Below are 26,027 nucleotides of genomic sequence, written 5' to 3'. Positions count from 1 at the left end.
TCACGTGACACTATTTTAAATTCCCCACGTCGACAACGCGACGCTCAACTGTTCAGTTTTTTTTTTAAGCGCTGGGGAATTTAAAATAGTGTCACGTGACCGGATTTGTCGCTGAAAACGAACGACCTCACCTCAAGTCGTTCATTCAAATAAAAAGACTATATCACCCTGACGTGGTTCATACGCAACGTACCATTTGATGAAGGTGTAAGCACACACGCCTCTTCAGGTAAAAAATCACAGATATTTTATCTCGAAGTCATATAGTTTCATGAAGGAGGTCAAATACTGACATTGATAGATTGGACTAATTAAAGTGCGAGTGTTTATGCGTTAGAGAGTACTTATGCATGTGCAGTTTCACATAGCAATGTCGTTGCAAACACCGCCAAGCTATGCACTTACTTGAAATATCCGTATAGTTTTTATAATCATGCACATGCGATATCGAATATCGGTCAAAATTGAATTTGCACTTGATTCTTCTTTTTTTATAGAACATCATTTTGTAGAGAATTAAACGATCTTATACAGAGAGTGAAACTCCGAATTAGTATCAGGACTAAAGATTTCTGACAATAGCAGCAGCCACGTTCATATGCATCTAGCAAATTCCAACCACGCCAAGTACAGGTCTCTTTGAATATTGCGTATTATGTATAATTTTCATGAACAGTAGGGAACTTACATTAGTCTACTGAACGTTCTGCAGAACCATCCTACTTAGGATCACTAGTGGCATATCATAACAGTTTTATAAGTTAGATAACGTTCGAATTTGAATGCCGTTTCAGAGAAATATAGTACTTTCAAGTACCGTGACACATTTATGTAATTATTGTTATTAAACACTTATCACTTATACTTTTGTCAAGTGTTAAAATTAGGACTTTGTTCAATGCTATTGCTAGGACCATGATTGCAAACCAGAAATTCCGTGCTGTAATATCTCCTATTTTTGGTAACTGTGCAAATTAGTTGAATCGTTGTGGGGCAAGTTCAATTGAGGTGCACCAAATTTAGAAAGATAAATCCTTAAAATTTCATTTGACATACACAGATTGTTTAAAGTACTGTTATATAAATAGACTTCCAATATTACAATCAAAATGTCATAGGTACATACATCATTCAATTGATATAATGATATAAATAATCAATGATTGTTAAATGATTTTCTAAAAACGTTGGTGGAAGTTTGTTTGCTGAGTAGGCTGCGTGGTAGAATAAACCATGCCAGTTGGCTGCTGGTGGGTCATAGTGTGGTTCTGGTGCTGATGAAACTCGGGACCTCCATGTGGACCGTTCAGTCTTACACGTTTAGGATTTTGCGCATGACCATGCTCATTGTTCCCCTGGAGCTGCTGGTTTTGCTGCTGAAATGATAACAAGAAGTGATTTTTAAACTTTGAAGAGATCTAAATTTTTATGTAAATAAAAATTATGAATATGCAATGCCCATCGGTTGTGTCGATTGTGCGTTGCAGGAACAGAATTTTTGTATCGAACTATTGCACGAGTCAATTGCTAATTGGTGATTGATAACAAATAGGTACACAAACACCGAACGTAACACAATGATCGTAATCACGATAACCGACAATCATGTAGTCAGAACATCAATTCTCATTACAATCAAATCAGAACAACGGCTGCTTATTTTCTATTTTTGATATAATTTCATCAAACAATAATGTTATTGGAAGGACGAGGGACTATAACTGAATCATACAAGGCTTAACTTTGTTAAACTTCATTTATTATCAACAATACTTACGTCTAACAGTATAAAAGTCTTCTGCTATGCTGAATGTCAAATGCAGAAATTAAATGACTAATAATAAATTAATGAAAGAGAACATTTCGAAACAGATACTAAAAATTTTTGCAGATCAAAAACTGTCATGATTTCATGTGAAATGCATGAAACTAAATACCTGGCCAAATGAATCCCAACACGGTCGATAGCAAAATATTCACTGGGTGATTATTGTCGTTGTGCAACAACATGTTCTGTCTTGACATAATAGCCTTGGTCAGCGTACACCAATAGCACTGAGTTATTTGATATTGCATAAGGCGGTGTTCAAAATTTCAGCCAAAACGGTTGACAGATCTAATCTGAAGGAGGTCGATATCGATGAAATTACCACTGTAATTTCGGGGATAAGATGGTTTGGTCATTCGAAAACGTTGGTGTCTGGAATATTTTCAAGTATATTAATTGATTCCAATATGTTCGGTTTTTTTTTAAATTTTGGACAGGCCTACTTGTAAACAAGTGGCATATCAGTAATCCTGTAATCCTGTTTTCCAGTACAAGTCGGGTCATTGCTATTCCGAACAAAGATATGATACTGATTACGGTTGAAAAAAAATACTTCCCCGTTTACTCTCAGAATAGCTTGGATCACTTAAATCTGAAATACATCATAACTCATAAGTATAAGTTCGAAGATAAGAATAGTAGCCATAGAAGTTTTCAATTACCTTATTTAATAATTTTTCAGTCTTAACAAGTCCCAGCCTTAATCAGTTCGGATTTGCTTCAAATCTGCATGTTATTTCCTCTGAAAAAATAAATACAGAATACAGTAAACATCAATATCATTGGATACAATTATAACACTTTTAAGATCTAAAAATACGGTTACCGGCTGGCTCACCTACAGCTTTGGCGCCCCACCATAAATTTGGCACGTACCTCCCTTTGTTGCGTTGGCACAATCAGTCTGAAACATTTAATGGTTACACTTGTGTAAATGATATAGTAAAGAACGATTTCAATTTAACATGTTGCTCTTACAACTAAATTTGGTGGCCACCATATTCAATGTAACGCAAAGAAGAATTTTGTAATATTTCAAAAGACCGTCCTGACCAAGTTTTCGCTTATGTCTGTGCAATTTTCATGTACATCGGTTCACACGAATTATGCCTAGACGTAAAACTTTCCCTAACTGAAATATTCTGAAAACTTAGAAACAGTTTTAGAATGATTCAAATTTTTTAATTGTATTCACACAACAAATATCTGGATATCTTCATGGACCTAACATAATAAAAATGAAAATTCAGTTATTTGGAGTCTTGATTAATACATACCTGCTGAAAATGTTGTGGAATCTATCATATTTTCTATGGCAAATATTAAAACTAGTGCCTGCACGATAACTAATTATGTACTTTACCGATGTGAGTCATGTTTTTCTGACTACAACGCTTCATTACAGGTTCAGTGCATGCACAAGCAAGGTTGATGTTAGTAAGCCTAGAAAAATTGAGACGACCAGGCTGACCTTGTACATTCAGTCAATGTAATCTCGTAATCTTCACAGTAAACAGCTCACATTTTTAACATTTAGCTGATACCTACGAAGAACGAAATATATTCAATTAAATTGACAATACAGTGGAATTGCCATTTGCAGCAACAGTTTTACTTTTGTTCGTACATCTGAAAATGCGACACTGCACTCATTAACAGCGATAATGACATCTTTCAACTATGTGAGCTTTCTCAATAGTTTGCCGCTCCTCATCATTACAATCATTGTATTTACCTGCATTAGATCAAATATACGCCACATATATATACATTTGCACGCCCATATTTCATCACTTTTAATAACGTGGATCGAAGATGGAAATGATCCACTAATGCAATACTGGGTCGTTGCTGCAAATAAGTTCTCTCGCATTGTCCCTATACGCATAATTGATCATTAAAACTAATGACACTTATCATTTGCAGATCTAATAGAACGGTTCGCCGAGTTCAGTCAGCGAGTTCGCAAAGCACCGTACAGGCACAAAACCTCTGTTGACCTTCGCGAGGTCAACTTTCATCCGCATAATATTCACTCAGGCAGTAAAAAATGACCGGATATGCACTCGGGCTCCGGCTTAACGACTTATAACTATACATGGCAAGACTCGTCCAGGTGTCACTGCATATTTCGTCGCTCGTCAAACTTAAATGTATTCAATAGTGTACTCCTATAAACTATGTCCTATGAAAGCTTAGACTAAGTAAATCTCTCACAGTACAGCCAGATAGATGAAGAAGCAAAAGTGTTTAGAAATATTGAGTGATTCGTTAATCGTCTTCATCTTTGATTGCATAGCACAAAACATAGCAAACCGGTGGGCAGAAATAAAAGTCTTGAATGTGTAAGACAAAGAATTGAATCAACCGACCTCTAATACTACCATTTCAAATTTGATATATGCCAGTTCTATGTAATATAAAAGGATTGACGTAATTGAATAATTCAATGATTCAAATTAAATGATGAAAATAATTAATAAGTTTGAAACAAATCACTGACAGAACATAAAAATATCGTGAGTAATCACTACTGAGAGATAATTCAATGCTAGATAGCATTTTGTCATAAAAATAATCAATAATGCAAGAATGAATTGATAAAATCATACAAAGCTGGGTGCGAGCACATAATGTAAAAGTAAGAATTCAAAATTCAATCCATGGCTGGACGATAGTTCAAAAGATATGCTTACTGTTTGTTGTTGATTTTGTCTCGCCTTGTTTTCACTTTTTTCTTCGGTATCATCGTCAGTCAAAAATTCTCTTTTTGGATATGGGATAGCACAACCAGCAAAAATACTGAAAAAATTAATCATGAATACTACAGGAAAAAAAGAATGGGGAACTGAGAAACATTTAAAGTATTCAAACGAGACAACTCACTCCTGGGTTGGCAAAGGCTCTTCCTGAAAATACGCATCCTGCATGGAATGTTCTGATGTTATCCTCTTATTAGGGTCCATCATCAATAGTTTTTGCAGCTAAAATTGAGGTAGATAATTTCATATTTACTAATATGCATGAAACTTTAATTTTATCACGAAGGTACATTCAGATATCAGTATCTCTGAAATGCATAACCAATGTGATTTTTGGGAATATTTTGGCTCATTAATGTAGACACTCGATGATTACACAAAATATGCAGTTCAAAGTCTCACCAAATTGAAGGCCTTGCTATCCGGTTTAATTTTATGGCGATCCATATACTTGGTTAGTGAACAATTTGCATAGCTGTAAGAATAAAAAAATTAATTTATGTTGCATCAGCATGGATCTATGCGTCACAACATGTAAGTTACGTTCATAAATATATGGTTTCAAATAATCTTGCACTAATCACGATAAACTTACTTTGACCGCTTAAAGTCTTTCAAGAGCGTAGGATGCTCTGGCATTTTCTTGATATCTTCCCAATCTTTTTCCAATGGAAAACCCATAACGTTGAATATCCTGCAAGTGGAAAGATCACCGCCATATATTCACCACCAATTGAGATGATTTTATTACTCAATTTTCTTGCAGTACAGAGTTATAGATGGGTAAAAATATTGATCACTCCTTCCCAGAAACTTACCTATCAAGTTGATCATGATGATATGGATTACTAGTTTTAATATCTTCTTGTCTACAATGAAATATAGGTTCTGATGTCAGAAGTTCAGCAAATATACATCCGATAGCCCAGATATCTAAAGGAAATTGATACACCGTTGAACATACACCTTATTATGATGAAAATATTATCCACACTTGAAAATCATACCAATTGCTTTTGTGTAATGTCTTGCACCTAGTAAAAGCTCAGGAGCTCTATACCAAAAAGTTACAACAACAGGATCCAAGTCTGCTAAAGGTTTCAATGGTGCATTAAATAAACGTGCAAATCCCATGTCAGCTATTTTCACTCGCCCTCTCTCAACACCTTCCCCCATCACTAGTATGTTTGCTGGTTTCTGAGAATATTCTTAGTTACAATCAGCTATTTGCATTACAATTGAGGCAGTATTATGGTATAAATAATACAAAGTTCTTTGCAATTATAAAACATTATAAATGAAATGTAATTAGTTTTAAATTATCTCACCAAATCTCTATGAAGAACCCAGTTTGAATGTAAATAATGAATTCCATCTAAAATCTGATATAAAAGTGACTTCACCATACCCTTTGGAACCATAACAGGTTTTTTATTCGCTTTTGCAGCTCTATGAAATTTGATTATATGCTGAAATTGTTAATATCAGTTAATATTCTTCATTATCGGTTGTCAATTTGGAATATTTAAATTATAGAAAATTCTATAGAAAGAGAACATACCCATAAATCGTGCTCTGCAAAGTCAAAAAGGAGCCACACTTTTCGATCATTATGAGATAGAAACACTCGTATCAATGTTATCACATTGGTATGTTTCAATTCCCTCAGAAGCTATTAAAATTAAGTCAGAACTTTTGTTATACACTAAATTCAATTTCTAGAGCTTCAGTCATTTATAACCGATCCATTGCTTTTAGATTCTTATTCAATCATTTGCAGTGCATTGCAAAAACCCATATGGTAATAGTAACTTGAAAGAGCTTTAGTTCGAACAACAGCAAATAATCTCATTCAACTCAAAATGATGACAATAATACAATAAATGAACTAGAATCTAATCTATAGTCAATTAATAGTAGTGAATCTGTGAATCACTTACCCATACCATACAACAATTTATGGGTCAAAAAGGTTACCAGCTTACTGAAGTAATTTCTGATATAATTATAAATGGAGCAAAACTTGTACTTACTGCAATCTCACGACATGCTGACATAGAAAGTCCAGTGCCTTCGATTTGTTTCAGACCGAAATCTTTTGTATCTGGGCGTGACTTCAACTCGCTATCAGGGACTCTGTAGCAATTTTGATACAATTTTACACATGGAACACAGCTTGGAACATGTAGAAATATTTTTTGTTGCCGATGGGAATCAGAATAGCATGGAAAACCAACAATGGTACCACAGAAAAAAGAATTGCAAGAATGACATTAAGCGACCAACAAGTAAAAAAATTTCGATGCTTAGACTATTTGTTGAATTAAGTTTGACAAAATATTTTTGTTTCAATTTCAATGCTAGGCATGCAATCACAAATGAACCATTAAAACTCATATTGACTGAAAATCTCCAAACGAATGCTACTCTAATACTAGGTTAGAAGAGTAGCTAACCCTTCTTTTCTCCGCGCCTTGTATACATGTCCATAGGTCCCCCTCCCGACTTTACACCCCTCAAACTCAAACAAATCTTCAACTTTAGTACGATCCTTCTGAGTTTTCACTTTGAATTCATAATCCATCATATTTGATGTCATCACAAGCGATTAGTTATGACATTTTTCAAGCCGAAGAGTCGTCAGCCGATTCGCACCAGTTCACATCAGTTCACGGTTTTGGAAAATGGGAAGGGAGCGCTTCTCCGACTACTTCCGTGTTGTGTATCTATGTATACTGTATGTATACATATTGAGATCGCAACGCATACCCATATCACAGAACTTTGGCAGATTGATAAAGTAAATTGCATTAGTAGCCAGAGACAACAGCATGCGAACAAATATTCATTAGTATTAAAGTTATAACAAATTAAGGACTTCGATATGAGAAAAACATTGAGTAGTATTATCACTTGGAACTGCGAACTACGAATTTGGCTGAAATCCAGGCGCCTAGTTCAGCCACCTAATATCGTACCGTGTTCGAAACTGATAATTTCAATTAGTATATTTTTAACAATCGCGGCTAACAATATGTCAGACCCTATACACATCGGTTAAATCTTGGATCCGTAGAGAATATCATAGGTAGGTTCATGTCTCAGCTATCGTTCCCAACTTTCGAATCAGTGTCTCCTATGACGCTGAACACCTTTACATAGCTTCAATTGACGTATCGAGTAACTACTGTGAAAAATAATAAAACCTAATATCTTGCATACACATTTTAATATACTTACATTCATGGTTTCAAGTATCGTAATTTCTAAATGACAGAAGATTGTAGAAAAATATTAAATTAGAATAAGATTTATCACAAAAAGTATATGAGAACTGCAAACCACTGCCAATCATACTGTGATCATGAACTTTGAAACAAGTGAACTCCGTAATAAGACGTAATGATGTACAGCAGACAAAGCGATCTCATTTTCGTTGAAACAATAATCGTATCGAGCTCTTGAATTTACTATTTAACCCATGATTACTTTCATAGCATTCAATAGCAAACGTTCATACAACACGTTTGCTGAAACAAATCTAACTTTATGAACTATGTCTTGGAAAAATAATTTCCTCTATGCATAAACTTAATGTACTGTTATGTTTGCAGTCTCGTATCAAAATCTCACAAGCTTTAACAAGTTAAGTCAATCAGATACTTCCATTCGATCTATGACTCTTTTATATTCCTCTTCCAGCAGCCTGTATTGCTTATCAAGTATCTGCATTCGTTGGTCGGCAGATGGGCCATCAATAATTGCCCCTCCCTCCACAGATTTTAAGACTCTCTGTAATTTTTTAAAGTTCTTTTGTTCTCGTTGATATGGAACATTTAACCTTCTCTTAACATCCAATCGATATGTTTGGTATTGCTGTTCATTTGATACATCGGTAATGCGTAATCTCAATATCTCATAAACTCTACGAGCTTGTTTCTGAAAAAATTTATCACAATTAATCGCTATTAATGTACGGTTAATAAGAAATGGTACAGCCAATCACATTACTTCACCTAATTACCTTGTTTATCTTGAATTTTGCACTCGCTTCTATAGCCATGTTTTTGTTGAAGCCTTGTATCAGGTTTTTATTGCTGAAACTTTCTAAAGTTTGGCAGTTCTTTGCATCAACAAAGTCTCGTAAACGCTGAAAGTCTACAGAAGGATCCTCGACTATGAAAAATAAATATCAAAACATATTAATATTTGACAAAAATGATGACATTGCGGACAGTTCAAAATCCAAAGCATTAGTAGGATAAACAGGTGGTAGTGTATTACCGGTGATATCTTTTACTTCACTTCGCCCAACATACTCTCTATAAATGGCAGAAAGTAACTGAGCCCCTACACCATGTCCCTGAAACGGAGGAAGGACAAGAACCTGGGCAATTCGAGGTCTCGCATGGCGTGGATAGGCATAATATTGGTAGACTGTTGCAAAACCGACCGTTGCGTACTGGTATGATCCCACAGTGGAAGTATACTTCTCAAACCTTATACGCAAGAAACCCATCATTATTACAAAATCCACTTTTGTACCCCAAGAATATTTCAAACAATGCGTATTACTTTTCAACAAGCAGCGTTACAATACTTACATATTAAAGTAGTGCCACTGGTCATCATCGATATCAATAAAACTAGCAGCATCTATGTACCAGAGTAGAAAGGTCTGCAGGCGTTCGTGGTACTCCTTAAAACCTTTACAGCTCATGTCAGCTTTGTATACTTCAAAATGTCTCTGGCCTTTTTCTTTGTCTGGAAAGGAAAATAACATATAATAATGACTGCTTGTTTCCTTTCTTAAAATCTCGAATTCGAAGTGAAAGTTTTTTCAACAAGCAGTAAATCTGTATCAAATATTGTACATTAAAATTTTGCTCACCGTTTACAGAAAAAGAATAAATCAAGGTTCCTGGCGGTGCCCAAGATTCATCATTTTTAAGCGCCACGAGAAACGAGTCAATACTGCTATGCACTTCGGATGCTAACTTTTCACGGACTTTCGGCAAAACTTCATCGGCTTCAACACCCTCGCATATTGACTTATCTGCTTTTTCAGTGTATGTCATTCCTAGGTAGGTTTCTAAGCAGCCAGCTGAGTAATATAGCTTAATGCGTAAGTCTCGATATCCAAATATATTTTCGCTGAAACAAATTAGGATTTGATAAATTGGTTACAGTGGAAATGTTCACCCATTAATTGATGATGGCAATCTTTGAGAAAGCTACAACTCATTGATATGTACCTATCGCCAAAAACCTGATGAGACATTTCAGGTTTAAAGATGAGTTTATCGTCATCTACGTCATCAGGTTTCCTTATCAATTTGAATTCCAATGCATCATTGCTGCTGATGATCAAATTTTTGAAACGAGTGGTTATAGCGTCTTCCATTTTATCTCCTGAAACCAACAATAAAAGTGATTAACATACTAGTTAACATAAAGTTTGATCACAGCAACATGTGTCCCTATAACTAATGACCAGATAGACTGCTGCAATGGCTAATGTTAAAGTATAACTAGATTGATTTGCAATATTATCTAATAATTATTAGATTGCAACTAATGAGCATGTGTATTGACAACCTCGTTTTGATCCAGAGAAGACGAATACTCTAAATCGTTGGAGGACGAAGAGTAGATTAAAGCAGAAAAATCCTAGGTTATGATAGGAGGTGGCATGTACAGAATGTAACTACATACATTTTAATGCAAAGGCATGTAATATGAAAATACGTTACGCTATCTTACGACGAGCAAGGAATGACAAAAGCGAAAAAAAAGCTCCTCAAAAAACAGGAAGAAAATAGAAATTATTCCACAATTTTTTTAGCAACTGAGTATCGCTCTTGCTGCTCACCTTCAGGGCCCTAATATTCAATTGCTCCCTCTCAAAGGAATTCACAATTATAACAATGAGCACAGATTTTAGGCTCGTCCCTTACGAATGTAATTCCAGGAGTAAAATCGGCTTCCCGCCAAATGATATTGTTTCACCAACGACATGGAATAAATCGCAACATAATCCATTGAGCATATGCATGATGTAGATGTGCAGTGGTTGAATTCGCATGTGGTGAAAAAATAGAGCCTGCAAATGCGTTTGCGAACACTAGAAGGGAATTTGGCATGCAGTGATGAATTTTGACCAATTGACAGGAGAGCAAGGGACTATGTGGGTGCGTAATCCATGGGCGTTTGACAGGTTGTCTGGTCTGATTTGACAGTTTGTGGAGGGACGTTGAAGGGAGTGTGATGCAGTGTGGTGTAGGACGTTGGTAGTTAGCTGCATCGATGTGGTCTTGATAACCGACAAAATGACAAGTAAAAGGGGCAATACGATACGGATTCAAACAGAGATCGAGAAAAACCGGGAGGATGGCAATTGGAAAAAAGTTATAGAATTGGCTGAAACTCTAAAGAGTCAAGAAGCAAGTTTTGGTTCGTACACTTCATCACATGCATGACTTCATAATTTCGTTTTCAAAATCTCAGAATCTCCCTTTTAATTGCACGTACAAGAAATATTTAATATTCATGTGTCTAGCTCTATTCAGAAAGTTATTAGTATCTAACGGTACTGTATGTAACTATCTTTTGCTCTGCAAACTAAAGTTCACCAAGTCATACCTAGTGAATTAATTGTCATAATTTTCATTCATTATCTCTCAGGCTAGTTGTGTAGTTATACCATGCAATAAACTGTTGATTATCAGTAAGCCAACTCCAATCACCTGTAAAAATGTAACTCCTTATAATACAGCATTGAAAAAATTACTTCTGAGACGTGACCATCAAATTACATAAGTGAAACCAACCTTTATACCTTACAGAATGTCTAGCAAATTTTTTATGTGGAGAAGGAAGGTTGGAGAGCTTTTTAGAAGAGACGCCGCCAATTGAGGCAAATATAGGTAAAGCTCGAGCTGGACTAGTAGAAACAAAAAAACATCTTCTTTTGGCTGCCAATGAGAAAGGAGAGAAGGTACATCTAGTTTACTGAAATTATGTTCTATAAATCTTTTAAGTAGATATCTAAATTGATCGTTGTACATTATTTAATTCAAACATAGGCGCTTGTTGTTTTGGATGCCCATCTACTGCTAGGAAAACTGCACTATGCAATGGGAATGTATGAAGAATCTCTTTACCACTATCAACAGGCCGAACTCCATACATTAACAGAGAAGCAATTACCTTGTAGGAGTTTGCGTATTATAGCTGAGTCATACGCAATAAAAGGTAGTAATTAGTTATTCTTTATGCCTAATCACTGGTTTGGCACTTCTTGGTCTCATTACTAGACTGTCCTTTTTACCATTAATGTTAGTTTTTGTCATACAACACTCACACGTACATTCAGAACATGAAGTGCCAATACAGCTGTTTTCTCATCTACTTGACAGACAATTTGATTTTTTTGCATAATGGCAGGTCTCTGCCTCGAGAAGCAGCCACCAAATTTGAAGTCGAAATTTAAGGTTGCAGAGTGGCAAGAACAGATGATAAAGTGTTTTGAAATTGCCGGAGATTTAACTATGCTGTACCTGCAGGAACAGGACAAGATTGCTCTCCAGCAACAAATCAGCACCACCAGTACCTTAAACTCCAATAGTATAGGTAAGCATACCAGTTTTGCAGTTATTTATGTGAAGAAAGAATTAACTTGTTATTTTGTACAAACCACCATTTCAAAATGAAAACCGAATATACCGTTTTCCGCAGGTTCTTATTCTCCTCAACCTCCCCCAAGTTCTACAAAATCAATTGGTCCAATTTTAGAAACAGCTTTACAAAGAGCTCCTATACTTTACATACAAGCAATGAACATCCAAGCTGCTATAAACCGATATAGGTAAGCCTTGAGCATATCTATATTACATTCTCACAGTCACGAAACTAATTCTATAATCCTACATGTAGAAGTATGCTGTCTGCTGTGGAAGCTACTGCCACCCAGAGACTTCGTTTAACTTTGACCCGACAGCTGGCTGAAGTCCTACTGCGAGGTGTCACAGGCAATACTTATACGAGACCCGAAGGCAATTTAGATATATCAGGTACTACTACAAAATTCACACTCTATATATCGTAGATCAGACGGATGTATTCAATAACTCTGACAATTTAATATAGTTATAGTCGTTGTTAATTCAATATTTATTTCTAATTCTTTTATAATTTTATAATTTTCTAGTCGTTGTTAATTCAATATTTATTTCTAATTCTTTTATAATTCATTCGGAAATAACTAAGTAAACTACTCAGGAATGTAGGATTTTTTGATCCCAGTTTTTTATTTACATTGTTCTGAAATTTAAGGAAACCGTAAACCAGCTCATCATTCCAATAGCAACTTGACGGAGTCACCGTGGAAACCAAAGAAATATACAGGTTTAAATTTATTCGACCCAAGGAGCGAGTGCGAGGAGATAATTCTGCTCCTACTGATCAGTGAGGCTATGGCAGTACGAGATACAGTGCTGAGTCAGTCACCTGAATTTAAAGAAGCTAGAATACACGCCTTTGAGAATGCAACAGCTGTACATGATCTGCTCACCATTGCCGTTGTGCGATGGGGTCAAGTCGGACTTTTACACGAGGTAGTTGATGAATTTTACCGCATGTTTCATATTGATTGCTAAGAATTATGCTACTATAGTTGCTCAGAAGAACAGTTCTCATGATAAATCTATCGTTGCAAGCTGTATTCCGTTACCTTAAACAATGTTATTATTGCAGTCATTCGAAAGGGCCATGAAGTTTTCACATGGTGAAGCTCATGTTTGGATGCAACATGCTCTGTGTCTTATCAGCCTTGGTAAACATGCTTTGGCATATTCAGTTCTGAAAATTGTGACTCGACTCTCACCACAAAAAGTAATGCCGTGTCTCTTAGCTGCCAGACTTTGCTATGCGCACCTGAATTTGGTAAATATCTATAACAGCAATGTCATGTGATCAGTTCTCACAAATATCTAAACATATGTTGTTCCAGATTCAAGAAGGGATTGACTGGAGTCACAAAGCTCTACTGAAAGAAGCTGCTAGCCCGCAAGCACTTCAGTCACGTTGTCATTTATACATAGGAATTGGGCACAGCATGCTTTCATCGACGACCAACATCAAGCAGGACAAGTTACATCACTCTAACGCAGCGCTCGACTGTTTCCATAAGTAATATTATATCCTGTGCATAATTTGTGATACGAACATTGTAATCGCATTACAATTGGTTAATGGATGACTTTATTCAACAGGGCTCAGCAGTGCGATCCTAATGACCATCTAGCGGAATATTACTTAGCGCATGAGTACGCGATAAACAGGCAGATAAACGAGGCGATGGTACATGTTAAAATTGCATTGAATCTACATGCAGAGCATGTTCCGTCCCTCCACCTGTTAACCTTGCTGCTTTCTGCGCATAAGCAGTATGCCGAAGCATTATCACTTGTAGAAACTGCTTTGGACGAGTACCCAGACAACTTGAATTTACTTTATGTCAAAGCACATCTAGAATTGCATAGTGTAGGAGGGGAGGAAGCCCTGACTACTGTGAAACATATGTTATTTCTATGGAAGAATTTATACGAGGACCAAACAAATGTAGACTGCAATGATCAACATAGTGAAAAGCGTAGCGAAACACGAAGCGTATTTCAATTATACACTTCTGAAATGTCAGACAAAGATTCAAGTTAGTAATGTTCGTTTAACTCTCTAGTGTTATTCGATTCGATATGTAATCAAGAATTTTATCTAACTAGGTTCATTGCATGCCCACTCGTTGGCAGCATCCAGGGTCGAGCAAGCACTGTCCGAAGTTGCTTCGTCTCTCAGTTCATTTACGCCTCGACCAGGACCACAGAGAGCTTGGCTTCTGCAACTTCAGGTCTGGCTGTTGCTCTCTGAGGTTTATTTGGACTTGGACCGCCCTACGCCAGCTACATTGTCATTGCAAGAAGCAAGCAATATATTTCCACTCAGTCACCACATTATGTACACTGTAAGTACCGAATAATGACAATGTACCAAAAAATGCTCTTATTGATATAAAAATCTATAACTTGAAAGAAAAATGTTAAGAATTATCAGCATTGTCATGATATTATTAGATTCGCTGAAACTTCATGGAGTAAAAAATTATTACCATTCCTTGCAGAGAGGCCTTCTGCACGAGCACAAGCAAGAATACATTGAAGCCAAGCAATGTTTTCAGAATGCAGTTTCGATCAATCCTTCACACATAAAGAGCCTTCAACATTTGGTAATATTACAGCCATTTAAGTTTTGTGAAATCAGATCATCTGTCAAGTTCAAAAGAGAACCCCTTGTCAAATTATATTTTGAAGCTATATGTTGTGTTTGTGTTTCCCCAACTCAACACAAAATATACATTTTTTTTATAGGGGCTAATTTATCACTACCTGGGGAGTCAGAGGCTTGCTGAAAAAACTCTCCGAGAAGCGGCGAAAATAGATCCCAATTCTCATCAAACTTGGTAAGACTGTTACATGCCCTTTTAATTGTGTACAGCTATCACCGATATAGGGTCGTTCTTGTTTTTCAAAATGTTTTCTATGGGAGCAAGCGATAAGCAAATAACAATCAAATCTTCCAGGTACAATTTAGGAAAAGTGCTTGAATCTTTGGGGGAAGTGGATGCAGCAAGTGATTGTATGGCAACAGCATTAGAAGTTGAAACGACTAATCCAATTTTACCCATATTTTCCATCCCATTAACGTTTGAATAGATTATTGGAAAAAAAATTGTAAAATAAATACGCCTCTCGTGCATAAAAATATATAAGTATTATAAATATATATATATAAATATATTAAATATACATGTTATATATTCTGTGACCTGTTTATCTAGATATAATATGTAATTAATGTACATCACATTCGTCAGGTATGAATGATTACCTTGTAAATAAAAACGAAATAATACAATACCGAATTCAACCGTATAAATCTCATGATTATTTTATTGATAATGTCTTGCGTGATGCGTACTACTCAATAATCATCTCTCTTCCCATAATTCTAATCCCATTAGGTTTTATCATCTATGATCACATCGTTTGCTTTTTATGACTGTGATTCAACGAATCAAAATAAGACACTAAATCATACAATAATGTGCTGATCAATGAACCAGTCGTGCACCAAATGACCCTGCACGAACATGACTTAATTATCAGAGACTTGAAAATTTCAAATACCTTGTGATCCGTCATAATTGTGCGCTTATCTATTCGTTTCAGTCAGTCGTCATATATCTATGGTATGACAAATATGCAATACCGAGTAGACGCGGTCACAGCGAAGTGAGGAACGTGTGATATATTTTTCTGTTACATAACAGGGAGTACTTATTAGATCAAGAGTTCTGCAGCATGTGACGTTTGATGCCACGTGCTATCCGCATATCTGCAGTGGAGGATATACAATTTAAAAAAATTTCGTTAGTTTCCCTAATTTGCGATAATAAAATTTTATCTAAAGTAATTTCGATCATTTTCACTCTATCGGAAAATTTCGATTCTTTTTTTATAATCCAATGTCTATGAGATGATTTCCCAATGCCATGTAATCTCTAGCTTCAATAATTATGGTAAAATACGAGGATTATCAAGTACAAGAAAAAGAACAAAAATAAGAAATAAGGAAATAAGGTTCCTTCATTGGCGTGCTGTAGTTAACTAATACGGTTGAGGTAATTACGATCTAAATTCTCTAGCACGTTGTAATAAAGTTCACGCTAGGCGCCGGTGATTAATTCAAACTTGTATAAAGAAACAGTTTACATGTTAATAATGTGCCCCCTGAACTGCTCGAAAGATAGGAATGGTGCAAATAAGATCTACTTACTACAAATTGCAGTACTGTAAAAAAGCTGCTTTTAAAGCCGGGTGTACGTACATACATGTACTCTGTAATATTGCCCTATAAACTGGTGAATAATTTGATCTTATACATATGTATGAATATGTATCAATTGAAGACATCACAGGGGTTTTGTACCTATAGATGTACGCTAATGGTATCATCCTGTAGAAAATTATGTTATGTCCGACGTAAAAAGTTACGTTCGTCTTAATCTGTATAATCTGATAATCTGTGGATTGGATATAACTTACAATTAATAAGAAATCGACCGACGTGCGAATTGGCTACAATTGACATTAATATAATCCTGATTCAATTACCTTCTCTCATATTAATTGCCTGAAATTCATGGTCCACCTTTAACTCCGTCGACTTATATGACCGATTTCGATTAATTTATTGAAATCAGAAGATATGGTTGTGATCAATTGACGATCACAGAAGAAGCTTGAAAAATAAACATACATAACAGTGGAAATTCAAATCTTTTTTTTTTTCAAAAGACTACAAAACAAAAACAAACAACAGTAAAGCTCTGGAACAATGAAAAAATATAATCCAGATTACAACAATAATGCTGTACTGTACCTGTAAGAAACTACTATAGGAAAGATAAGTTCATAGCGGTTTATCAGATTTTATTAATCAGATGAATTCACTGCGGTAAAACCGCTGGCCTGGATGACCTCGGCCACCTCACTACCTCCGCCTTTAATTTCGTAGCACCTTTTACATCCCCTGAAATGAAGCCCTGCACAATAGGTAGAACAAGCTATTCGTATTCATCGTTGTGTACGGGTATTCTTTGTCTGTCAAGACTCGAGAGTTGTCTCCCGCTGCTCTGACTGATTACCCACCCCAATCGCCTACCAATTAATATTAATTAATTCCACGAGCCCCCGAGCAGGAAATATCCGTTACCTCTGTAGCTACAAGCAATTTTTTTCTCGGATTTCCTACGACGTACGTTTAGAATTTTTCTTCTCTCATTCTTCGGTGAGCTGTACACGCAGTATACTTATAGTAGATATAGTTTGATTTCCATTACGACATGCATTGCAAGTAATTGACTTCCGCTACGATTGCACTGCGATTAAATCGCGGTTATGATCTAATAGTATTACGGAATTCTTTGTTTTTTTTTCCATGCCTCAGTGTTCCAACGTTGTAGTCACTACATATCCGCACACGTATTTGCAGGCCAACATTGATCTTTACTTTCGACTTCGGCAGCGTGTTATATCCACGCTAAACGCCAGCGATATCCGTTGTACGTACGTAACGTACGTACGATGAACATCATCTTTACAATTATATGTTGAAACATAATATTTGAATCGATGTTCATCAGAGACTATATAGGTTCATCGATGAAAGAATAAAACAGCAAATCCTTATACCTGCTCCAATCCTTAATATATCAGCTGTTTTCTGCGGTGACACAGTTAAAACCAGGCCACGTTATAGATACAGGTATATCCGGAACCTAAAATCGCATGGTATCAGATCATATTGATATTTCTGATTATGTCGTTACTCATAATGCTTGATTTAGGTTCACAACATCGATTACCTGGCGGATATTATACCACGAAAGATTCGATTCACCGTAGCATTAAGTATAACACCGTAAAAATTAATAATGCGAACAAAAAACATTTCACAATCAGTATGTATTTAATTTTTAAATTAACACGGCGATTGCTACGATCATACGAGTATACCATTTGTGTGTTATTATATCCTGTTGTCTGATAAGAACCCACGAAAGCTCGTGTACAAGTATGTTTTTTCATTTATCTTTGGAGGCTGAATTTTCTAGACTTATTTTCGCCTATACTAGTTGGTGTAACGTAATTGTTATACTTGAAAGAAACAAAAAAACTGTACAGTTCCAAATGGTGATTCACACGTCTTATAGAAACATAGGTATTAAAGACTTGAATATATTTACTCTGTAACAAAAATTTCACGACAGTAGCGGCAGCAGCAGGCAACGTCAAAGCCCCAATGATTATAAGTGTTCGCTAATTTCCATGTATACATACATGATGTATGTCGTATACCTGTATATCTATATGTATATACTCATGAGCATAATCGTTACGTGAGAAACGTGTACACCACATTCTAATATGTATACGTTCGCAGTATATTAGTATGTATGATACGTGACAACTGATATCGTACTATAGCCAATGAAATGGGGACTCGCAACTCAAAGCGCATTATATGTATAATACATAGGGATTTTTCTATGTAAAGCCCTTGGAATGCTGGCGTTCGATGATTAGACGACTACGTTTCGTTATTCCTATTTATTTTATCTATATGTACTTATTTCCCTTCTTCGAATGAACAGGAAATAAATTAATGGAAAGTGGAATACAAAATTGTTGAATGTTAATTATTGCTATTCCGAAGAGCAAATAGCGCAAAAATAAATGAAATTGTTCAAAATAAAATGATATGATGTACGAGACGCGCCCCGGAAACCCCGAAAACCGTTTCGCTACATAATCATTTTCAATATGAACGTTCTATATTAACGGTAATTTGAATTGAAAATGTCAGTGTAGATCTTTGAAAGTTTAATAATAAACATCGACAAGCGGAGGAGTAGCTTGTTCGTGCGTTAGACCATTGATAAAGATAATTGTTTTAAGATTTAAGTTCACTTCTCAGGAATCTCTAACGAGATTATGTCCTGTGTCGCATTGCGCGCCCGCCTGCGCGTAACCAATGCGCAACGGATATATTTCTATGCGGTTTGAACGGAGAACGGCTTTAGATGTAATGAAAATTTGACTGGCGAACGATTGATTATTACATAGACCCTGCGGGTAGTTGGTCATCACTACTATCAACGACCGATAGATTTTCAGCTTAAATTATGGTAGGAAACAGCGAAACATAACAGCGGTCATCGGATGATTATAAATAGTAATTGAAAAAACAAAGGTAAGAGTACCGATAGGAACCCAACGAATAATAAACCGTTAAAAATCCGTTGACTTCGTACGTGATATCGTACGATAATGTAATGAAAATCAGGTTAGCTGTATGAAATGACGTTAACAATTATTAGACAGGTGTACAATATCTGAATGCATAATGCGCAGGGGCAGCGAAATGCTGGCGGTACATAAATTGGATACAGCGGATAGAGAAGGGAAAAGGGCCGAAAGAAGAATATGGAAGAAACGAAGGACAGGGTAGGTAGAGGATCGGAGGGATGGAAAATGTAGGGAAACAGGCAGGCTGGCAGCGCACGCTGCAACCCCAGAGCCAGCCAGCCCTGCCAGCACCACTCTGACCCGTTCGCAAACTGTACACAGGCTCCAGTGGTTGACGCATTGCAGGTGCGTAGCAGCCAATCAGAATTGAGCTTAGTTTGGACGTTAGACGAGTCGACAAGGAAGTCTTGTAAACAAGACCGCACCCAGCGCTTATAAAGCCTACTCACATGCGCGGCTGAAACTTAATCCGAAGGCGGACCTCGATATATATGGTTCAACTGTTGATAAATGTATGATAAATTATAATAATAAAGTGTTTAAAAATTTTTTTTCATTTCATTTTAACCGTACATCAATTAATTCGGATGTTATTTTTTTTTGTTCTGATACGTACAGTTATGCAGTGTAACTACACTATCGTGGCGTAGTAACACAGTATTGCCCTGGACGACAGACTCTCTTCCATTATTGTCCGAAGTGTATTTCGTGTCAGCAGCGCTGGTTCGTAGTGGAGTTTGTGTAGTGTGCCGGTAATATCTAGCAGAATCTGCGATGGTAAGTTAAAATATTAACATCAATTAAACCGTGTAGACAAATAAAATATACAAGTTCGAATTTGATTCTACGGACTTTTTAAACTTGATAATGGATATCCTAATGTAATGTTGCCGTTCTACAAATTCGTCATCCTAACCAGAACTCGTGCGTTACATTCCGTTACAATATGACTAGTCGAGTTCGGTTTAAATTTAACGGTTAATTACCCGCATTTGAATTGACTAATCAAATCAAAATTTTTAGCCCGATAATTATATTTTTTAATCACTTTTCTCGTCTCAATAGGATAATAGAAGGGCAAGCTACTAACGCAACTACATCTTCAGAAGGAATTTAATATGAATTGTTAGGTATGGAAGCTAAAGTGAATTTGTTACGAGGCAAACTTTGAACATATGATGTACATTTTCAAACTTTTCGGAATATTATTTTGACAGTTCTTACCGCGATAGTGGATTCTATGTATGCATATTAGAAATTCGCATCGATGCCGACAAATTTTTTCTCATATCTCAAACTATCATGCCATTTTTAGATTCCACTGATCTTTTTGACTGTCCTTTTGTTTCATTTCTTTTTTATTGAATTCTTTTATCTTAAACTCCCAAAGGGCCTGTCTTCTATTCGTATTACGTCGTTGGTTTCTAGAGCTACCCATTCTCGACGATAAATTCAGCGAATGAACTAGGCGGTTAAATTATTTAGTCAAATATGACGCTTCAATTTGAAACTACAATTAGTATTACCAGTTTAAAACTTTAAACGCCGTTTCGTTTACGATCCACTACCGGGATCGTGCCTCATTGTTTCGCTAATTTTCAATTCTTCTTCGTTTATCAGCCACTATAATATCAGCAGTGATGTAGCTATACGTATACACCGTACTTATATACATGGCTATTTAACCACGTGTAAGCGGAAATTAAGATACATACAGCTATATTACATGTATGAATCAACGTCATAATAATAACAATATCAATTAGTCGGCAGACTCGATTCCATTAAATAAATACAAATATAATTTACGTCTAGTCCTATGGGATATAAATTATCATAAACAACATTCTTGGTCTATATACATTTGCAACATAAAGACCGGTAATAGCACGGCAGCCTTTATGGCGGCCTTATACACCCGCTATTGATTTTCGTAGTTGCTCAGTGCAGCTCTGTCATGTCCTCTTCTGTTTCTCTCCCTCCCCCCGGGTGCCGTAGTTCTTCTCCCCGTCTCCGACCCTGTTCGCCCTCAGCTTCCCCGGCTGCCCCGCCCCCGCGGACCTCTTTCCCTCCATCCCCCCGTACCTACAACCCTCGATCCGTTGGCCGGCGCCACCCCGAGAATTCGCGAACCTGCCACAGAGCGACGTTGTTCGGTTCACCTGCAGCGTTCTGCCGCAAACGGCAGCAGAACCGTTCGAACCTTCGATTTGTGAAGTAGTGAGGTTATTTTTTTAATTTCGTACTAACGAGTATTGAGAGAGCCACAGGTCGACAAACAGTTGCGAAATGGTACGTGGATATTCTTCGAGGTTTTTATTCATTAATTTATAAAAAGTGGAAAAAAAAACGAGAAAAAATAAATTCTCAATACATTTTGTATATCCTACGTCTGGATATTTCACGCTTCGGTTACCCTAATGTGTTTTATTGATTTTTTTTTTTCATTTCTTTTTTGGCTTGCTTGATAGTAGGTGGTTCAAATTAAAATAAACTATACACGCGGTGTATAGCAGGAGGTTGTAGAATTGTAAATGTATGTGTATGTATATGAATAGAGGTATCAGAGGGAGCTAAGAATAATCTGTGGATTTTACCCGTTTATTGAAAGTAACTTTTTGCAATTCAATATTGTTATTCGAACGACTATGCTCTGGGGGATAATCTAATTAAGGGATTAAGTCTCAGCATAGTCTGTACTGTACCGTGGAAACGACGTATTATATATATATATATATATGTATATATACTATATGATCCATCATCCATGCTTGGCAATTCTGGAAGAAAGAGCTCCTCTTCACGATCTTAAAAAAATTACCGTTTTCTATCACCGGATACTGTGCGTTATTGGAAGAAGTTTATTGTTCAATCGACGTTTTATTAAAATTAATATTATTGATTTTTTTTTCGTTTCGCTCTCTCATTACGTTATGAAGTAAACTCATGTTATTCCTAGTATCTGACAAATATTGAAGCAACACTGACTCAGTCTGGCCAAATATAATAAATCAATAAATAAGGATAACATACATTATCTTTGAGGCGTGACCATATGAGGTATACCGATGATTACCGATACTGTGAACTATTCATAATCGAGAGGGTATGCTTCTCAAAGATCTTGTTGAACCAATATCCAATGCCTATCGATGATTAATACAAAGAGTTAAGAATTATCGTATCTCTGAGCTCCAACCCTAGTCCTTTGATATAACTGAAAATTTTAATCACTGACCGTAAAAACTAATAATGTTAGTATTGGTGCCGTCACAATTATCGTGAAAAGATTAGATATTGATGGTTACCTGTAATCGACAAGATTTCATTTTGTGTGTTCTATTGTGTTCAATACAAAATTTCGACACATTTTTATTCTGAATGTTTTATTGGTTCTAGCTCACAAAAATTTTGCGTATAAAATTTAGTGTACGTATGTTGTATATTTTTTATCAATCTGCCGGAAACTCTGATGTTATCATAGATCGTTATAATTTTTATCTTACTATTAATAAGCTGATATATGACTAACATGTAATTATTGTTATAAAAATTTTCTTGCAATCAAGCACATGTGCAGTGGCAGACTATTATTTTTTATGTCAAAGCAATTCACACATATACCTGCCATTTGTGCTCACATACTACACATATTCTCCTGTATACGTGTAAAGCTACTCACTCTTACAACTGCGTCAATACTCCCACATGAATTTAATATAAACTCATAATGTGTAGGTTACCTGCAGTGACTCAGTAGTTATATTTTATTTAGTCTGAAATTCATGATTCAAAATATTCCTTATTAATTCCATATTTCTTGCTTGTTTGCAACGATTGTACATGTGTAATATTTCATGTTTTATCCAATATCTTGAGTAGAAGCAGAATATGAAATACTTGGAATTTGGGAGATAAAAGGTTTTCGGAATAGAATCAAACATGATGAAGTCATTCATGTGCATGATTACACACCTAATCATGACTATTGCGTATTCTACTGTGCCGGTCATAAAATACTATCTCATATGTTGATACCATAGATAAAAACTTTTGGCGTCTGGAGCATACATTCACATTTACATTTTCCCCTCATGTTGGGCCAAAGAATATAGAATTCATTGAATATTCTTTTAATTTAAAAATTTATGTATCGCCTTATTGCAGGTACTAACAAGAAAAAAATTGATTGATTGTCTTCTTAGGCTGACCAACTCACAGAAGAGCAAATTGCAGAGTTCAAGGAGGCGTTTTCACTCTTTGACAAGGATGGTGACGGTACGATAACAACTAAGGAATTGGGCACAGTGATGCGGTCACTTGGTCAGAACCCAACGGAAGCTGAGCTACAAGATATGATCAATGAAGTAGATGCTGACGGTGCGTAAAATTTCGTAGACAAATTTTTTCAGAATATCTAGCAAGACAATTTAGGGATATATACATATGAAGCTCCATGACTGCTGTAACATCTGGAGTTGGGGAATCTGAAGATTTTTTAAGCGTTGTGAAAATATTTCAGGTAACGGAACGATTGACTTTCCCGAATTCCTAACAATGATGGCGCGTAAGATGAAAGACACTGACAGTGAAGAAGAGATCAGAGAGGCGTTTAGGGTATTCGATAAAGACGGCAATGGTTTCATCTCAGCTGCTGAACTGAGACACGTTATGACAAATCTTGGCGAGAAGCTTACAGACGAGGAGGTCGATGAGATGATAAGAGAAGCTGACATCGATGGTGACGGTCAAGTCAATTACGAAGGTAAATCTCGCTTTTCAATTCCAGCTAGTTTATAAATCGAGTTTCAGGGCCGTGGAGAAATATCTATGATAATAAACATGTATGACGAAATAGTTACCTGACATATTTTTTTGCATCTTTGGAATGACTTTGAGCTTTGATGTCAAAGTTCTGTAGTAGCATCTTTCATTTAACTCATCGCAATTGATAGTATCTTTGATTAAATGAATGTTTTTTGATTGTGTTGTGCAAAAATTTGTTTGTTAATGTTTTTTATTTAGAATTGATATTCCAAAGTAACAAAAAAAATGAATTATTGCTATCAAAGTTTGACTGATAATCTATTGTAAAAATTGTAGCCATAAATATATTTTTATTTTTCCAGAATTCGTCACAATGATGACATCAAAGTGAATACAAACCATGGTTTGGAATAATTCACAACTAGGAGTGGTGTTGATAATAAAGTGGATACCAGAATATAAAGCTATCATCAACACTTAACATAATACTATAATAATAAGTAATAAAGATAATTAATACCAACCATCTTCATCGTCGGCAACAAAATCTTAAGAGTATAAATATTGAAACTGCATTTCTGCTCTCCAGTCTTAATACATCGTGAATTGGAAATATTTAACAGTATCATGAAAAGTTGGAGTAGATCTTTGAATAAAGTTTGATGTAATTTACAAGTAATAAGTAAAGTACTGTAGAACATTTGCGATAATCATCAAATTTTGTTCAAAGTTTGTGTAATTTTTTTAAGAAATATATTCAGGTATTGTGTTTGAATTAATAATAACTCTGAAATTCACCCTTCGTATCTTGTTTTAATTCTACATGTCCGTGTTTAATGGGAAAAAAGAATAGTAAGAAAAAAAGGAAAAAAACAACATGGTTTGAGAGATTATTTGAAATTTATGTACCGTAGTATTATAAATTATAAACTCTTAACGGAATCACATTCTGATAAATTGAAAGTCCGTGTTACATAACAATTTGTGGCATGATACTCGGCTCAATGAGACAAAGGAATGTATCGCGACCCATTAATAGGTTAATAGTAATTTAAAATAGTGTTGGTTTATAATTTAATTTATACAATTAATATGTGAGAAAAGTAACGAAGAAAAAAAACATTGTTAATTAACACTTGATTTTATCCAAACAGTATATATTTAATTTTTAATACCATAAATAACGACCACCACGTAAAGTAAAAGGAAGTGGGGACACACAGGGATCGTGTCTGACTGACCCTGTTAACATTCCTTCTCATCCCGGACTGTATGAAAAACACCCTCACTCGATTCAACCTGACCTGACCAACATTTAACATGTTTGTAGACAAACAAACGAACACGACACACCTCTCCTCGATACGGGGACTGCACTGCACAACATCAGCACCACTTTTCGAACTATCGATCGGTGCACTTTCTGGCACTAGTTTGACTATTGCACGGTTAATGGTGCAACAGACTGGTTGGCTGGAGCCATCACACGTCTTAATGTTACTTAACCAACGCCGATATAAGACCATCGGATCAGTCATAATACATGTAATATATATTATATATTAAATTAAAATTCCTCCACAGTCTTTATTTAATAATGTATTTGGTGACCTAGGTTGCATTGATTATAAAAGACAAAATAAATGTATCCTCATTTTTAGGTCACAAAATTGTTATTTCCTTTGTAAATCCTCCCATCCTTTTGGCTAGTGAGTTACATACTCGTTTTAGGATACCGTATCA

General features: G+C 35.8%; 4 protein-coding genes and 1 long non-coding RNA gene across 11 annotated transcripts; 3 read left to right on the top strand and 2 right to left on the bottom strand.

The window, feature by feature from the left end:
- Positions 1 to 75: 75 nt before the first annotated feature.
- Positions 76 to 4,292, top strand: LOC125502250. The gene is made up of 2 exons (XR_007280119.1): positions 76 to 229; positions 3,755 to 4,292. It is a non-coding gene; the product is annotated as an uncharacterized LOC125502250 (long non-coding RNA).
- Positions 1,019 to 7,287, bottom strand: LOC105690617 (cyclin-dependent kinase 8). Of its 6 annotated transcripts, none has more exons than XR_007280117.1 (12): positions 7,047 to 7,287; positions 6,624 to 6,726; positions 6,152 to 6,262; positions 5,919 to 6,059; positions 5,598 to 5,787; positions 5,409 to 5,523; positions 5,186 to 5,284; positions 4,993 to 5,065; positions 4,715 to 4,812; positions 2,807 to 4,630; positions 2,655 to 2,732; positions 2,499 to 2,570 (listed from the first exon to the last, which is right to left on the bottom strand). XR_007280117.1 is itself a non-coding variant. In XM_048660303.1 (12 exons), the coding sequence occupies exons 1-11, from the start codon at positions 7,187 to 7,189 to the stop codon at positions 2,667 to 2,669; spliced, it is 1,245 nt and encodes a 414-aa protein (XP_048516260.1). In that variant the 5' UTR covers positions 7,190 to 7,287; the 3' UTR covers positions 2,499 to 2,570; positions 2,655 to 2,666. The 6 variants fall into 6 exon arrangements, 4 of the variants coding, with proteins under 4 accessions (XP_012263997.1, XP_012263996.1, XP_048516260.1 ...); XR_007280116.1 differs by having other exon boundaries at positions 2,667 to 2,732; XM_048660303.1 differs by having other exon boundaries at positions 4,525 to 4,630.
- Positions 7,288 to 7,802: 515 nt separating this feature from the next.
- Positions 7,803 to 10,606, bottom strand: LOC105690618 (histone acetyltransferase type B catalytic subunit). 2 transcript variants are annotated; one of them, XM_012408577.3, is made up of 7 exons: positions 10,463 to 10,606; positions 9,846 to 10,002; positions 9,482 to 9,744; positions 9,195 to 9,354; positions 8,875 to 9,089; positions 8,615 to 8,766; positions 7,803 to 8,529 (listed from the first exon to the last, which is right to left on the bottom strand). In XM_012408577.3, the coding sequence occupies exons 2-7, from the start codon at positions 9,992 to 9,994 to the stop codon at positions 8,242 to 8,244; spliced, it is 1,227 nt and encodes a 408-aa protein (XP_012264000.1). In that variant the 5' UTR covers positions 9,995 to 10,002; positions 10,463 to 10,606; the 3' UTR covers positions 7,803 to 8,241. The 2 variants fall into 2 exon arrangements, with proteins under 2 accessions (XP_012264000.1, XP_012263999.1); XM_012408576.3 differs by lacking the exon at positions 10,463 to 10,606 and adding an exon at positions 10,189 to 10,336.
- Positions 10,607 to 10,780: 174 nt separating this feature from the next.
- Positions 10,781 to 15,528, top strand: LOC105690485 (tetratricopeptide repeat protein 7B). The gene is made up of 14 exons (XM_012408272.3): positions 10,781 to 11,043; positions 11,436 to 11,587; positions 11,676 to 11,844; positions 12,037 to 12,222; positions 12,328 to 12,457; positions 12,526 to 12,662; positions 12,925 to 13,205; positions 13,345 to 13,533; positions 13,601 to 13,779; positions 13,863 to 14,302; positions 14,373 to 14,611; positions 14,768 to 14,872; positions 15,015 to 15,106; positions 15,227 to 15,528. Exons 1-14 carry the CDS (start codon positions 10,920 to 10,922, stop codon positions 15,357 to 15,359), a joined length of 2,556 nt encoding a protein of 851 aa, XP_012263695.2. The 5' UTR covers positions 10,781 to 10,919; the 3' UTR covers positions 15,360 to 15,528.
- Positions 15,529 to 20,138: 4,610 nt separating this feature from the next.
- Positions 20,139 to 25,949, top strand: LOC105690600 (calmodulin). Its single transcript, XM_012408536.3, has 4 exons — positions 20,139 to 20,294; positions 23,723 to 23,897; positions 24,040 to 24,282; positions 24,647 to 25,949. Exons 1-4 carry the CDS (start codon positions 20,292 to 20,294, stop codon positions 24,673 to 24,675), a joined length of 450 nt encoding a protein of 149 aa, XP_012263959.1. The 5' UTR covers positions 20,139 to 20,291; the 3' UTR covers positions 24,676 to 25,949.
- The last annotated feature ends 78 nt before the right edge of the window (positions 25,950 to 26,027 follow it).

This window comes from Athalia rosae, chromosome 1, assembly GCF_917208135.1.
Source record: "Athalia rosae chromosome 1, iyAthRosa1.1, whole genome shotgun sequence".
In the NCBI taxonomy this organism is placed as follows: Eukaryota; Metazoa; Arthropoda; class Insecta; order Hymenoptera; family Athaliidae; genus Athalia; species Athalia rosae.
Note: the sequence above shows the minus strand (reverse complement) of the source record. Positions and strands in the feature narration are given on the sequence as shown.

Bases quoted from the DNA above. Each gene is read 5' to 3' on its own strand.
- LOC105690617 (XM_012408573.3), bottom strand. From the start codon at position 7,189: ATGACATCAAATATGATGGATTATGAATTCAAAGTGAAAACTCAGAAG. The intron at 5,285-5,408 runs GTAAGTTTCTGG...TTCCACTTGCAG, and splicing joins CATCATGATCAACTTGATAG to GATATTCAACGTTATGGGTT. The intron at 4,813-4,992 runs GTGAGACTTTGA...CCTCAATTTTAG, and splicing joins ATAGCAAGGCCTTCAATTTG to CTGCAAAAACTATTGATGAT.
- LOC105690618 (XM_012408577.3), bottom strand. From the start codon at position 9,994: ATGGAAGACGCTATAACCACTCGTTTCAAAAATTTGATCATCAGCAGC. The intron at 9,745-9,845 runs GTACATATCAAT...AATTTGTTTCAG, and splicing joins CATCAGGTTTTTGGCGATAG to CGAAAATATATTTGGATATC. The intron at 9,090-9,194 runs GTAAGTATTGTA...CTTGCGTATAAG, and splicing joins CAGTGGCACTACTTTAATAT to GTTTGAGAAGTATACTTCCA.
- LOC105690600 (XM_012408536.3), top strand. The intron at 23,898-24,039 runs GTGCGTAAAATT...AAAATATTTCAG, and splicing joins CAATGAAGTAGATGCTGACG to GTAACGGAACGATTGACTTT. The intron at 24,283-24,646 runs GTAAATCTCGCT...TTATTTTTCCAG, and splicing joins CGGTCAAGTCAATTACGAAG to AATTCGTCACAATGATGACA.
- LOC105690485 (XM_012408272.3), top strand. From the start codon at position 10,920: ATGACAAGTAAAAGGGGCAATACGATACGGATTCAAACAGAGATCGAG. The intron at 11,588-11,675 runs GTACATCTAGTT...ATTCAAACATAG, and splicing joins CCAATGAGAAAGGAGAGAAG to GCGCTTGTTGTTTTGGATGC. The intron at 15,107-15,226 runs GTAAGACTGTTA...CAAATCTTCCAG, and splicing joins CCCAATTCTCATCAAACTTG to GTACAATTTAGGAAAAGTGC.